Here is a 16,479-nt window from a genome sequence, read left to right as displayed (position 1 = left end):
TCCTTTGGGGGAAGAAAATCTGTTGATCTTACCCATGATCTTACCCATGAAGCTACCAATGTGGTTAACTCTTAAAGGGTCCTGAACCGGCTCAGCAGGTCAGTCAGATTAGTGGAACTCAGAGCTCGACTACACTTGCTGCAGATATTCAGTTTCATCTAAAATACGAGTAAACATACTGCAGCTTTGGTAACAGTCCAAGAGTAATTTAATCGAATGGAGTTGAAAGGATGCTACGGCCTTACGGTGAAGCACTGTCAGTGTTCCCAGGTCAGTTGTTCATTCATTTACAAGGAAGCCAGCATTTATTGCTTGTCCCTAATTGCTCTTGAATCAAGTGGTTTTGTGAGGCTTTTAGGAGAGCAGGTAAGAATAACTTCAATGGTGTTGATCTAGAGTCACATACAAGCCAGAGAGGTTGGGACAGTGGATTACCTTGTCCAAAGGGCATAGTGAACCACGTACAGTTTTATAGTAACCCAATATTTTTATGGGCACCATTGTCAATATTAACATTTAATGCTGGGTCTTTATATTCAGTTGCCATGGTGAATCTCCTTTCATACACTGAAAGCTAGGGTCTGATCCTGCCATCACCTATCTATCTCAGATGTTCCTCACTCTGCTACCTAGTACCCACCCTATTCTACCACCCAACCATGTCAGAAGACTAGACCAACAGTTTAATCCAGTCACCGAGGCAGAAAAGGAAGTGAAATTGACGTCAATAACAACAGAATGGCTGGAAGAACTCAGCCAGCCAAGCAGCATAATCAGAAAGAGAAACCAGCTAACGTTTTGGGTCCAAGATCCTTTATCAGAACTGGTTTCTTTTTCAATAGATGCTATTTGGCTAGCTGACAATTTATGTTTTTGTTTCAGATTCTGGCATCTGCATTTTGATTATGTTTCCTTGTACTGCAAGTCCTTCAATATTCCTGCTCTACATCTGGGCAGATGACACATCAATGACTCTGTTCAATCCATACTTTGTTCCACGGTAACTCACGTCGCTAAACAGCCCACTTCTCTCTTTACCTGACCGTTAAAAATCAATGCACAAGCAATTTAACATTTCAGCCATCTTAGCTTCACAAGACTTCCTCTTAAATTATTGGATGTTGTGGCCAGCTCTAGTTTCCATATTAAAAAAAGGTTAAATAGAGGTACTATGTAGATTGATTCCAGGACTGAGGTTATATGCATCATTAAAAAAATTAACCTTCTTTAAATTTCTTTTGAATGGAGATTTAGAATATGGGATAGCACAGCAGAGAGTCCTGCTGATGCACAGTTCCAGTAACCCAGGTTCAAACTTGACTCTGGGCACTGCCTTTGTGGAGTCTGCATGTTCTCCCTGTGACAGTGTGGGTTTCATCCAGGTGTTCTGGTTTTCTCCCACATCCCAAAGGAGGACAGATTGTTCGGTTAATTGCCCCGAGTGCAGATGAATAGTAAGAACTTTGGTGAAGAGTTAATGGGCAGGTAGTGGAGGGAACACCTGTGGACATCCCCCTCAACAATAAGTACACCATTTTGAGTACTGTTGGGGGTGACGACCTACATAGGGAAGCAACAGTGGCTGTGCCTCTGGCACTAAGTCTGGCCCTGTGGCTCAGAAGGGTAGGGAACTGAAGAGAATGGCAGTAGTAATAGAGGACTCTATAGTCAGGGGGACAGATAAGCAATTCTGTGGACGCAGAAGGAAAACACGGATAGCATTTTGCCTCCCAGGTTCCAGGGTCTAAGATGTTTCTGTTTGCATCCAACAATATCCTTCAAAGGGAGGGCATTGTACACATTGGTACCAACGGTATGGGAAGAAAAGGGAGGAGGTCCTGAAAAAATATAGGGAGTTAGGAAGGAAGCTGAGAAGCAGGATCTCAAGGGTAGTAATCTCAGGATTGCTACCTGTGCCACACGACAGTGAGGAACAGAATGAGGTGACAGATAAATGTGCGGCTGAAGAATTGGAACAAGGAGCAGGGATTCAGATTTCTGGATAACTGGGACCTCTTCTGGGACAGGATGGACCCGTACAAAAGGGACGGGTTGCACTTGAATCCGCAGGGGACCAATATCCTTGTGGGCAGATTTACCAGAGCTGTTGGAAGTGGTTTAAACTAACATGGCAGTGGGTGGGAACCAGGATGATAGAGCTGAGGATGAGCCAGCAAGTTTACAAGTAGATGATAGGTGTAACATGAATGTGGACAAGATTACTGGGTACAAATGCAGAGAGCAAAGAGTTAAATTGTAACTCAGAGGCAAAATTCAAAAGGGCGAAGAATGCGGGACTGAAGGTGCTGTATTTAAATGTGCGTAGCATTTGGAATAAGGTGGATGAACTCGTGGCGCAATTACAGATTGGTTGGTGTGATATTATGGGCTTCACCGAGCCGTGGCTGAAAGAAGGCCATAGTTGGGAGTTTAACATCAAAGTATATACTTTGTATCGAAAGAACAGGCAGGAAGGCATAAGCGGTATTGTGGCTCTGTTGGTAAGAGGTGAAATTACATCTTTAGAAAGAGGTGACATAGGATCAGAGAATGTTGAATCTTCGTGGGTGGAGTTAAGAAATTGCAAGGGTGAAAAAAAAACATTATGGGAATTTTATATAGGCCTCCAAATAGTAGTCAAGATGTGGGGTTGAGATTGCTAAGGGAGCTGGAAAAGAGATGTAATAAAGGTACTGACACAAATGCATTAGAGGACCTCTATATACAAGTGGATTGTGAAAATCAGGTTGGTGTCAGATCGCAAAAGAGGGAAAATGTTGAATACCTACGAGATGGCTTTTTAGAGCAGCTTGTGCTTGAGTTTTCTCGGGGAAAGGCCATCATAGATTGGGTGTTGTGTAATAACCCTGATCTTATTAGGGAGCTTAACGCAAAGGAACCCTTTGGAGGCAGCGTTCATAATATGATTGAACTCATACTGCAATTTGAGAGGGAGAAGTGTAACTCACATGTATCAGTATTGCAACAGAATAAAGGAAATTACAGTGGCATGAGAGAGAAGCTTGCCCAGGTGGATTGGAGGAGGATATTGGCGGGGATGACGGCAGGGCAGAGATGGCTGAAGTTTCTGGGAATAGTTCACAAGGCACAGGGCAGATATGCCCCACAGAGGAAGGAGTTCTCAAATGGCAGGAATAGGCAACTGCGGCTGACAAAGGAAGCTATGGACTGCATAAAAGCCAAGGAAAGAGCATATGAGATAGCAAAAGTGAGTGAGAAGTTGGATGATTGGGAAGCTCTTAAAATCCAACAAAAGGCAACTAAAAAAGCTCTAAGAAGGGAAAAGATGATATAGAAGGGCAGATTAGACAACAATATAAAGCAGGATACCAAAAGTTTTTTTGGTTATATAAAGAGTAAACAGGAGGTGAGGGTTGATATTGGACCACTGGAAAATAATGCTGGTGAGGTAGCAAATGGGACAAAGAAATAACAGATGAATTTAATGGGTGCTTTGCATCTGTCTTCCACAATGAAGACACTAGCAGTGTGCAGACGTCTGTGAGTGTCAGGGAGCAGGTGTAAGTGGCATTGCTATTACAAAGGAAAAAGTGCTTTGTGATAAAAGCACTTTTATCAAACGCCTTACAATGGATAAATCAACTGGGCCAGATGGCCTCCATCCCAGAGTCCTGAGAGAGGTTGCTGAAGAGCTAATGGATGCATTGGTCATGATCTTTCAAGAATCACTTGATTCTGGCATGGCCCCGGAGGACTGGAAGATGGCAAATGTTAAGACAGGAGGAAGGCAAAAGAAGGGAAATTATAGGCCGGTTAGCCTAATCTCAGTGGTTGGGAAAGTGTTGGAGTATATTATCAAGGATGAGGTAAAGTCAGCATGTTTGTGTTAAGGGAAACCTGACATACCTGTTAGAGTTCTTCAAGGAAGTTACAAGCAGGGTGGACAAAGGAGAGGCAGTGGATGTCATTTACTTGGACTTTCAGAAGGTGTTTGATAAGAGGCCACACATTAGGCTGCTTAACAAGGTAAAATCCTATGGCGTTACAGGAAAGATACTGCCAGGGATAGCAGAATGACTGATAGGCAGGAGGCAGCAAGTGGGAGTAAAAGGGGTCTTTTCTGGTTGGCTGCTGGTGACTAGTGGTGTTCTTCAGGGGTCAGTATTGGGACCACTGCTTTTCACATTGTTTGTCAGTGATTTAGTTAATGGAATTGATGGCTTTGTGGCAAAGTTTGCAGATGATGTGAAGATAGGTGGAGGGGTAGGTAGTGCTGAGGAAGCAATGTGATTGCAGCAGGACTTAGACAAATTGGAAGAATGGGCAAAAAAGTAGCAGATGGAATACAGTGTTGGGAAATGTATGATAATGCATTTTGGTAAAAGGAACCATTTTCTAAATGGGGAGAAGGTTCAAACATCAGAGGTGCAGGGGGACTTAGGAGTCTTCGTGCATGACTCCCAGAAGGTTAATTTACAGGTTCAGTCTATGGTAAAGAAAGCAAAGGCAATGCTGACATTCACTTCAAGGAGAATAGAATATAAAAACAAGGAGCTAATGCAGAGCCTTTATAAGGCATTAGTCAGGCTGTACTTAGAGTATTGTCAACAGTTTTGGGCCCCATATCTCAGTGAGGATGATTCCAAGAATGAAGGGGATAACATATGAGGAGCATTTGGCCGCTTTGGGCCTGTATTTAGAAGAATGCAGGGGGATCTCATTGATACCTACCTAATGTTGAAAGGACTGGATCAAGTGGATGTGGAGAAGATGTTTCCTATGGTGGGGGTATCCAGAACTAGAGGGCACAGCTTCAAAATTGAGGGGGCAACTCTTCAGAACAGAGGTAAGGAGGAATTTTTTTTTTTTTTAGTTAGAAAGTAGTAAATCTGTGGAATGCTCTGCCACAGACTGCGCTGGAGGCCAAGTCTATGTGTATGTTTAAGGTTTCTTGATCGGTCAAGGCATCAAAGAATGTGGTGAGAAGGCAGCTGTATGGGGTTGAGTGGGATCCAGGATCAGCCATGATAGAATGGTGGAGCAGACTCAATGGGCTGAATGGCCTAATTCTGCTCTTATGTCTTATGGTCTTCTGAGAGAGAGAACAGATTTCAGGGGAATAAGTGGGAAACAGAGCTTATAGGAATGTTCCAAATGCCAGCAAGGATTCAAAGGGCTGAATATCCTCCTTCAATTTAATAATAAATATGAGATACATCAGGGTGACAAAAGGAAAATCTACAGAGACCGTCTCTGGGAACCCAAACCATGGCCTTTAATCAATCCAATAACTACCTGTTCAAAATACCGAGAGGCCAAAATGTGGACTTCATTATGACAGGGAATAGTGCAGAGTGACTGAAAAGATAAGCTTTTCTGAGAAAAATTAACTCAAGGTAGAAAAGAGAAAAAATATAATGTTAAATTTGTCACATTGGCTCCCATTTGATCCGTAGGTTACCTTCTCCAAAGTACCGCTGAGGAGTTAGTTTAGAGTAGGGAGACTTGAAGGAGGAGCTGTTGTTGCAATTGGTGAACAATGGAACAGTTAAAGTTGAAATTGACTAGGAAAGATATGGAGATTTCAAACAGGGTGAAGAAAAGACTTTCCAGAATACTTTTAGAGAGGACAGACTTCAGAGTTCAGAAATTAAGTTGTTCTTCCTGCCACAAAGCAGGTTGAGAGCAGAGTTGAGGCAAGTTGACAAGATCATGAGGGATTTATTTAGCAAAAATCAAGGGAGACTGTTCCCAGCAGCAAAGATTCACAGGCCAGAGGGAAAAGATACAGATAGCAAGGTACAGCAAGATCATTTTAAATGCAGTTTGGTTATGACCCGTAATTAACTGCTGGATGAAATGGTGGAAGAAAATCAACCAGTTCCTTCAAGAAGAAACAAGATAGGCAGTTGAGTGAGAATAGATTGAGGGGTATTGAGAAATGGACAGTGGCCTGTTGTACTAGGAGCTGACAGTCACAAGATGGGCCAAATGGCTTCCTTCAGTGTTATAAAAATTATACAGCAGATTTTATTCAGAAAGGGTGTTAAAGGATACAGGGATAAGGCAGGTGAATAAACACCAATCAGTCATGAATTCAGTAAATGGTAGAATCAGTTTGAGAGTCTGACTGCCAGAATGGATTAGCTAACACCTGCCCTGATGCTTCACAGGATTATAATCCGAAAGAAACACTCACACGGCTTCAGACAGAAGGGCAAAGAAGACACTCACTTTCTCTGAGAACCACAGAAGTCTGGACTGCTCGTAGTAGGTAAACATTCCGTACTTGGGATCCAGCAGTTCCTTAAGGAGCAGCAGGAAGAATTCCTTCGTCACCCCTCCGTCATCCACTGCTTCCTCACCCAGAAACACCACCTGCACCAGGAATAAGTCAGCAGGGTCAGATTCAGGCACATTCACTCTTCCTCCACTGCCATCCATCCTAACTGCCCCACTGAAAGATCTGAAGACAAAAGTTACATTTCAGATTTCAGATTAGTTTGCTGTTATATATATCAGGGTGCAATGAAATTCTTTGCTCGTGTAAAGCTCAGAGTAAGCAGTATACAAAGATTTAAAAAAACATCATTATCAACAGTAGGTGCCGTGTTGTATGACGTAGGCGATCATGGTCTTTCACCATGATTGTTCTTGGCAAATTTTTGTACAGAAGTAGAAACATAGAAAACCTACAGCACAATACAGGCCCTTCGGCCCACAAAGTTGTGCCGAACATGTGCCTACCTTAGAAATTACTAGACTTACCCATAGCCCTCTATTTTTCTAAGCTCCATGTACCTATCCAAAAGTCTCTTAAAAGACCCTATGGTATCTGCCTCCACCAGCATTGCTAGCAGCCCATTCCATGCACTCACCACTCTCTGCGTAAAAAACTTACCCCTGACATCTCCTCTGTACCTACTCCAAAACACCTTAAACCTGTGTCCCCTTGTGGCAGCCATTTCATCCCTGAGAAAAAGCCTCTGACTATTCACACGATCAATGCCTCTCATCATGTTATACACCTCTATCAGGTCACCTCTCATCCTCCGTTTTTTTTTGAGCTTACGAAAGATTCAAAAACTAAGTAAAGTAGTTTGCTATTGCTTTCTTCTGGGCAGTGTCTTTACATGACGGGTCACCCCAGCTATTATCAATACTCTTAAGAGATTGTCTGCCTGGCGACAGTGGTCGCATAACCAAACTTGTGATATCCATCCAGCTGCTCATATGACCGTCCACCATCTGCTCCCATGGCTTCATGTGACCCTGATCGGGGTGCGGGGGTGCTAAGCTGGTGCTACATTTTGCCCAAGGGAAACCTGCAGTCTAGCAGAGGGAAGGAGCTCCTCACATCTGTTACATATCCCATGAGTATCTTGTGAATATGATGTAATTGTCTTATGCTATTAGAATGATGTAATGGTCTTATGCTATTAGAATGATGTAATTGTCTTGTGATAGTGGGGTGATGTGGTGTCACATGATGGCAACTTCTAACTGGTATATAAGGGGAGACTGCAGTTGTTGCGTAGTTCGTTTTGGTAGGAACTCACCGTTGGTAGTTACGCCATCAGAGAAGAAGAGAGAGTGATTGTGAAGAATCTGAACGAACCCCAGAGGGATTGGGGTTAACCAGCAGCATTTGGCACACTATGGGTGTGACTGACATTTGGAACCGTCCGTACGTGGCACGCATGTTTTGTCGACCCTTACACAGTTTGGGTATTTTGTGTGATGACCACTTCCGGCAGAAAGGTCAGTTAATTTGAGAACTCGTATTCAGCATCATAACTTCAGAAAAGGTATTTCTCGGCTGGAACCCGCATCAGCAGTTTCAACTTTTCTTTATCGCAAGGTTCGGGAAGTCTCTCCTCTCAGATATTCCATAAATCATAGGGGCTTATTAAACTACCACCTTAAGACTGTGCTTAAATGGGATCTGATGAGAATTTTCTTTAAGTTCGACCGTTTGATAACTATAGAAGTATGACGCTGTTAACATCTGTTTAAGTTAATCGTTCATTTACTGTTCCATTTTTTTTTATTTGAGTAGAGGTTAATAAATGTCGTTGTTTATTTTATAAAAACTCGACTCAAATTTATCTCTATTGCTGCTGATTCATAACACACTTCCTTTGGAAGAGACATATCTCCACCCCACTACCCAATAAGTAAATCAGTATTACAATAAATACAGCAATGAATGTAAAACTGTGGAATGGTGTAAACTATAGTGGTGCAAACCTGGGTAGTATGAAATACTATAGGGACAATAATGGAAGAGGTAGGACTAAGGAGTTCAGAAATGAGGCACAACACAAGGAAGGAGATGTGAAAGAGGACAGAGCAGTAACGAAGAATATGTTCTTGACTCTGGTCATCCGGGCTATCAAGCTCCTATATCCAATGCGTCAAGGCCACATTTCTCACACCATCGTATATGAGATGCTACCTCAAGAAGGCAACATCTATCACCAAAGATCCCCACTATCTGGGCAATGGCATCTTCTTGCAGGTACCATGTGGCAGGAGGTACAAAAGCCTAAAGTCCCACACCACCAGGTTCAAGAATAGCTACTACCCTTCAAACATTTGGTTCCTGAACCACTGTAGAACCCAAATCACTACCTCAGTATAGCAACACTATGACCACTTTGCACTACAATGGAATTAGCTTTTTTTTTGTTCCAATTGTGTCATTTCTTTCTTGTATAATTTTGTGAATGCTTTGTCTCCAATGCTACATTCTTGTGATGCTGCTGCAAATAAGTTTTTTTATTGCATTGAGCATACATGCACTTGTTGATATGACAAACTCAACTTTGACTCTTCACCTTGTCTTCTCCTGGAAGGCAGAAGCCAGAGTGGCAGGCATCCTTGACAATACTACTAGCCTTCATGCACCATGAAGATAGATTGAACAGAAGGAAATGACGAGCCTGTGATTAACAAGGCAGTGTTTACCACTCTCTGAAGTTTCTAAAGGTGTAGGGTAGAGTGGATACCGTACCAGGCTGAGATGCAACCACATTAGGTTATTTTTAAACACTCCTACTCTGGCCTTTCTGTCTGTGGTTTCCTGCGTGGCCCAGCACAACATTGAGAAAGAGCTTCTTATCTTCCATAGCAGACATTGCAACCTACAAGGCTCAAAATGGAATTTTCCAACTTTAGTTAACTTGCTGTGTCAGAATCGACCATTTCTGCCCGTCATCCATCAGTGAGCACGGCTCACGATCTCGCTCTCCATTAGAACAGGCTGACCTGCTGTGCTTGCCCCACAGCCCTGCTAAAAACAGCTCAGACAAAGAAACCTAATCTACCCCTCGCCACTACCTCAGCACATTTGGTCTCATTTTGACAGAGATATTCCCTTTGTTCTACCCATTTCCCTCCCCTCTGCCCCCAACTTTCTACTGAAAACTAATTCTTAGGGAGGCTGAGAGGGCACAAGAATATGAGAAAATAGCAGGCGTGGGCCATTCGATATAATCACGGCTGATCTATGCTGGCCCTAACTCCTCTTTTACATCAGTTCCCCATACCATTCAATTCCTTAATCTTTTAAGGACATTTAACTTCACCTCAAATATTTCTAATGATGTGGCCTCTAAACACTCTCAGGAGCAGAGAATTACAGGGATTCACTACCCTCTGAGAGAATAAATTTCTATGCACCTCAGTCTTAAATAACAGGCCTCTTCTTTTAACTGTGTCCTGTCATTCACAATTCTCCCACAAGGGGAAATATTTCAAACCCCCACTCGGGCCTTATACGTTTGACCATAATATATGGGAACAGAATTAGACCATTTGGCTCTTTGAGTCTGCTCTGCTATTTCATCATAGGTGATCCGCTTCCCTCCCAGCCCCAGTCTCCTGCCTTCTCTCGTAACTCTTAATGCCCTGTCAACCTCGGCCTTAAATATACCCAATGACTTGGCCTCCACAGCTACCTATGGCAAGAAATTCCACTGATTTACCTACCACTCTCTGGCTAAAAACCTCCCTCCTCATCTCTGTTCAAAATGGTCATCTCTTTATTCTGAGACTATGTACTCTAGTCTTAGACTCCCCCACCATAGGGAACATCCTCTCCAGACCCACTCCACTGAGGCTTTTCAACATTCAGTAGGCTTCAATGAGGACACCCCTCATTCTCCTCATTCTCCAAACGCTCCTCATACAACACGCCATTCAATCCTAGAATCATTCTCGTGAACCTTCTTCAAAGTCAGTACATCCATTCCAAGGGGCCCAAATCTGCTCACAACACTCCAAGTAAGGCCTCACAAGTTCCTTTTAAAGCTGCAACATTACATCCTTGCTTTTATATTCTAGTCCTCTCGAAATGAATGCTATCATCGCATGTGCCTTCCTCACCGCCAAATCAACCTGCAAATTAACCTTTAGGTGATCCTACACAAGGACCCCTAGTCCATCTGCACCTTGTATTTCTGAATTTTCTCTCCAATTAGAGAATAGTCTACCCTTTTATTTCTTCTATCAAAGTGCATGACCATACACTTCCCAACATTGTACTCCACTGTATCTGTTTCTGCTACTTCTTTGCCCACTCTCCTAATCTGTACAAGTCCTTCTGTAGACACACTGCTTCTACAACGCTGTCTGCCTTATCTTTGTATCATTAACAAACTTGGCCATAAAGCTATCAATTCCGTTATCCAAATCATTGACATATAATGTAAAAAAATATAATGGTCCCAACACAGACCCCTGTGAAACACCGGCAGCCAACCAGAAAAGGCTGCCTTTATTCCCACTCTTTGCCTCCTGCCAATCAGCTAATAGTCCATGCTGGAATCTTCCCTCAACTTATTAAGCAGCCTTATGTCAAGCAACTTGTCAAAGGACTTCTGAAAATCCAAGTATACAATATCAACCGATTCTCCTTTATAAGACCATAAGACAAAGGAGCAGAAGTCAGCCATTCGGCCCATCGAGTCTGCTCCGCCATTTTATCATGAGCTGATCCATTCTCCCATTTAGTCCCACTCCCCCTGCCTTCTCACCATAACCTTTGATGCCCTGGCTACTCAGATACCTATCGATCTCTGCCTTAAATACACCCAATGACTTGGCCTCCATTGCCGCCCGTGGCAACAAATTCCATAGATTCAGCACCCTCTGGCTAAAAAAATTTCTTCGCATCTCTGTTCTGAAAGGGCGCCCTTCAATCCTTAAGTCATGCCCTCCTGTTCTAGACTCCCCCGTCATGGGAAACAACTTTGCCACATCTACTCTGTCCATGCCTTTCAACATTTGAAATGTTTCTATGAGGTCCCCCCTCATTCTTCTAAACTCCAAGGAATACAGTCCAAGAGCAGGCAAATGTTCCTCATATGTTAACCCTCTCATTCCCGGAATCATTCTAGTGAATATTCTCTGTACTCTCTCCAACATCAGCACATCCTTTCTTAAATAAGGAGACCAAAACTGCCCACAGTACTCCAAGTGAGGTCTTACCAGTGCCTTATAGAGCCTCAACATCACATCCCTGCTCCTATACTCTATTCCTTTAGAAATGAATGCCAACATTGCATTCGCCTTCTTCAACACCGACTCAATCTGGAGGTTAACCTTAAGGGTATCCTGCACGAGGACTCCCAAGTCCTGTTGCACCTCAGAACTTTGAATTCTCTCCCCATTTAAATAATTGTCTGCCCATTTATTTCTTCTTCCAAAGTGCATAACCATACACTTTCCAACATTATATTTCATTTTCCACTTCTTTGCCCATTCTTCCAATCTATCCAAGTCTCTCTGCAGACTCTCTGTTTCCTCAGCACTACCAGCCCCTCCACCTATCTTTGTATCGTCAGCAAACTTAGCCACAAAGCTATCTATTCCATAATCCAAATCGTTGATGTACAACGTCAAAAGAAGAAGCCCCAACACGGACCCCTGTGGAACACCACTGGTAACTGGCAGCCAACCAGAATAGGATCCCTTTATTCCCACTCTCTATGCATCCTGCCAATCAGCCAACGCCCTATCCACGTATGTAACTTTCCTGTAATTCCATTATCTATCCTACTTGTTATTTCTTCAAAGAACTCCAACAGATTTTTTGGGCAAGATTTTCCCGTAAGGAAACCATGCTGACTACAGCCTATTTTATCATTTGCCTCCAGGTACCCCAAAACCACATCCTTAACAATCGACTCCAACACCTTTGCAACCACTGAAGACAGGCTAACTGGTCTATAGTTTCCTTTCCTCTGCCTCTTTCCCTTAGAAACATAGAAAACCTACAGCACAATACAGGCCCTTCGGCCCACAAAGCTCTGCTGAACATGTCCTTAACTTAGAAATTACCTAGGATTACCCACAGCCCTCTATTTTTCTGAGCTCCATGTCCCTGTCCAGGAGCCTCTTAAAAGACTCTATTGTATTTGCCTCCACCACTGTCGCCGGCAGCCCATTCCACGCACTCATCACTCTCTGCGTAAAAAACTTACCCCAACATCTCCTCTGTACCTACTTCCAAGCACCTTAAAACTGTGTCCTCTTGTGGCAACCATTTCAGCCCTGGGAAAAAGCCCCTGACTATCCATATGATCAATGTCTCGCGTCATCTTATACCCCTCTATCAGGTCACCTCTCATCCCCCGTCGCTCCAAGGAAAAAAGGCCGAGTTCACTCAACGTACTCTCATAAGGCATGCTCCCCAATCCAGGCAACATCCTTGTAAATCTCTCCAGACCCTTTCTATGGTTTCCACATCCTTCCTATAGTGAAGCAACCAGAAATGAGCACAGTACTCCAAGTGGGGTCTGACCAGGGTCCTATATAACTGCAACATTACCTCTCAGCTCTTAAACTCAATCACACAATCGATGATGGCCAATGCACCGTATGCCTTCTTAACCACAGAGTCAACCTGTGTAGCAGCTTTGCGTGTCCGATGGACTCGGACCCCAAGATCCTCTGATCCTCCACACCGCCAAGAGTCTTACCATTAATACTATATTCTGCCATCATATTTGACCTACCAAAATGAACCAACTCACACTTACCTGGGTTGAACTCCATCTGCCACTTCTCAGCCCAGTTCTGCATCCTATCAATGTCCCGCTGAAACCTCTGACAGCCCTCCACACTATCCACAACACATCCAACCTTTGTGTCATCAGCAAATTTACTAACCCACCCCTCCACTTCCTAATCCAGGTCATTTATAAACATCACGAAGAGTAGGGGTCCCAGAACAGATTCCTGAGGCACACCACTGGTGACTGACCTCCATGCAGAATAGGACCCAGCTATAACCACTCTTTGCCTTCCATGGCAAGCCAGTTCTGGATCCACAAAGCAATGTCCCCCTGAATCCTATGCCTCCTTGCTTTCTCAATAAGCCTTGCATGGGGTACCTTGTCAAATGCCTTGCTGAAATCCATATATACTACATCTACCTTCCTCAATGTGTTTAGTCACATCCTCAAAAAATTCAATCAGGCTCGTAAGGCACAACCTGCCCTTGACAAGGCCATGCTGACTATTCCTAATCATATTATACCTCTCCAAATGTTCATAAATCCTGCCTCTCAGGATCTTCTTCATCAACTTACCAACCACTGAAGTAAGATTCACTGGTCTATAATTTCCTCGGTTATCTCGACTCTTTTTGTTGAATAATGGAACAACATCCGCAACCCTCCAATCTTCCGGAACCTCTCCCGTCCCCACTGATGATGCGAAGATCATCGCCAAAGGCTCAGCAATCTCCTCCCTTGCCTCCCAAAGTAGCCTGGGGTACATCTCATCTGGTCCCGGTGACTTATCCAACTTGATACTTTCCAAAAGCTCCAGCACATCCTCTTTCTTAATATCTACATGCTCAAGCTTTTCAGTCCACTGCAAGTCATCCCTACAATCGCCAAGATCCTTTTCCGTAGTGAGTACTGAAGCAAAGTACTCATTAAGTATCTCTGCTATCTCCTCCGGTTCCATACACATTTTTCCACTGTCACACTTGACTGGTCCTGTTCTCTCACATCTTATCCTCTTGCTCTTCACATACTTATAGAATGCCTTGGGGTTTTCCCTAATCCTGTCCACCAAATCCTTCTCATAGCCCCTTCTGGCTCTCCTAATTTCTTTCTTAAGCTCCTTCTTGCTAGCCTTATAATCTTCTAGATCTCTATCATTACCGAGTTTTTTGAACCTTTCGTAAGCTCTTCTTTTCTTCTTGGCTAGATTTACAACAGCCTTTGTACACCACGGTTCCTGTACCCTACCATCCTTTTCCTGTCTCATTGGAATGTACCTATGCAGAACTCCATGCAAATATCCCCTGAACATTTGCCACATTTCTTCCATATATTTCCCTGTAAATATCGGTTCCCAATTTATGCTTCCAAGTTCTTGCCTGATAGCCTCATATTTTCCCTAACTCCAACTAAACACTTTCCTAACTTGTCTCTTCCTATCCCTCTCTGATGCTATGGCAAAGGACATAGAATTGTGATCATTATCTCCAAAATGCTCACCCACTGAGAGATCTGACACCTGACCAGGTTCATTTCCCAATACCAGATCAAGTACAGCCTCTCCTCTTGTAGGCTTATCTACATATTGTGTCAAGAAACCTTCGTGAACACACCTAACAAACTCCACACCATCTAAACCCCTTACTCTAGGGACATGCCAATCGAAGCAATGGAATGACATCAGCAATTTTCCAGTCCTCCAAATCATGCCAAATTCTATTGAGCTTTGAAAAATAATTACTAATGCTCCACAATTTCTTCAACCTCCTCTTTCAGAGCGATAGGCCCTAGTAGGGTGTAGCCCAACTGGTCCAGGTGACTTATGTACCTTCAGGCCTTTCAGCTTCCCAAGCACCTTCTCCATAGTAATTGCAACTGCTCTAGCATATGCTAGTATCTTCCACAGTGAAGACTAATACAAAATACTTACTCAGATCGTCGGCTATTTCCTTATCCCTTATTATTATTTCTCCAGCACCATTTTCCAGTGTCTGATATCTAGTCTCACCTCTCTTTTACTCTTTACATATCTGAAGAAACTTTTGGTAACCTCTTTAATATTATTGGCTAACTTAACTTTGTATTCCACCATTTCTCTTTTTATGACTTTAAGTTGCCTACTGTTGGTTTTTAAAAGCCTCCCAATCCTCTAATTTCCACTAATTTTTGCTCTATTAATATGCCCTTTGTTTGACTTTTATGGTTGCTTTAACTTCCTTTGTCAGCCACATTGTATCATCGTGCCTTTAGAATACTTCTTCCTCTTTGGGATGTATATACAGTATCTTCTGCCTTCCAAATTGATTCCAGAAATTCATCCCTGTTAGTGTCCCCTTTACTCCACTGTAATACTGATACATCTGACCTTAGCTTCTCCCTCTCAAATTGTAGAGTCAATTCTATTATATTATGATCACTGGCCTCTAAGGGTTCCTTTACCTTAAGCTCTCTAATCAATTCCAGTTCATTGTACAACACCAAATCCATAATAGCTGATCCCATAATGCTCTCAACCATGAGCAGCTCTAAAAAGCCATCTTTAAGCATTCTACATGCTCCCCCTCTTGAGATCCAACACCAGCCTAATTAGGAAACATTGAAATTCCCCATGATTATCATAACATTGCTCTTTTGACAAGCATTTTATATCTTCCACTGTAATTTGTGGCCCACATCTTTGCTACTGTTCAAGGTTGATATACCCTTGCTGTTTTTTTAGCTCTATCCATAATAATTCTACACCTTCCCATCCTATGTCACTTCTTTCTAAGGATTTGATTTTACTTTTTACCAGTGAGCCATGCCACCTCTCCCCCTACCTGCCTGTCCTTTCAATACAATGTGCATCCTTGGATGTTAAACTCCCAGCTATAATCATCTTTCAGCCACAATTCAGTGATGCCCACAACATGCCAATCTTTAACTGTGCTACCAGTTTATCTAACTTATTCTGTATACTGCGTGCATTTGAATAATACCTTCATTCCTGTATTTATCATGCTTTTCAATTTTGTCTCCCTTTTACATTGCGACTCACCCTGCTGACTGCAATTTTGTCCTATCACTAGAGTATCCTTGCTAACGGTCTCACTACACACTGCCTCTGTTTGTAAACCAACTAGCCCATCCTCAGCCCTATCACTCCAGTTCCCATCCCCCTGCCAAATTAGTTTAAACACTCTAAAGCACCTCCTGCAAACCTGCCGCAAGAATACTGGGCCCCTCGGGTTCAGGCGCATCTTGTGCCTTTTGTACAGGTCGTACCTTCCCCAGAAGTGGTCCTAATGATTCGGAAATCTGAAGCCCTGCCCCCTGCACCAGTTACTCAGCCACACACTTATCTGCCAAATGCTCTTATTCTTACCCTCACTGGTGAATGGCGCAGGCACAATTCAGAGATTACTAGCCTGGAAGTCCTCCTTTTCAGCTTTCTACCTAGCTCCCTAAAATCTCTCTTCAGGACTTCCTCAATATTCCT

General features: G+C 43.1%; 1 protein-coding gene across 7 annotated transcripts in view; it reads right to left on the bottom strand.

The window, feature by feature from the left end:
* LOC140196727 (probable E3 ubiquitin-protein ligase HERC3) overlaps window positions 1-16,479 on the bottom strand; it is a 104,294-nt gene that overhangs the window by 17,056 nt on the left and 70,759 nt on the right. For all 7 annotated transcript variants that reach the window (XM_072256410.1, XM_072256405.1, XM_072256408.1 and 4 more), the window contains one exon: window positions 6,217-6,360. In XM_072256410.1, coding sequence (XP_072112511.1) covers window positions 6,217-6,360 — 144 coding nt within the window. The remainder of the gene's footprint in view (window positions 1-6,216; window positions 6,361-16,479) is intronic.

Source organism: Mobula birostris, chromosome 4 (genome assembly GCF_030028105.1).
Source record: "Mobula birostris isolate sMobBir1 chromosome 4, sMobBir1.hap1, whole genome shotgun sequence".
Lineage (NCBI taxonomy): Eukaryota > Metazoa > Chordata > Chondrichthyes > Myliobatiformes > Myliobatidae > Mobula > Mobula birostris.
This window is presented reverse-complemented; position numbering and strand designations above follow the sequence as displayed.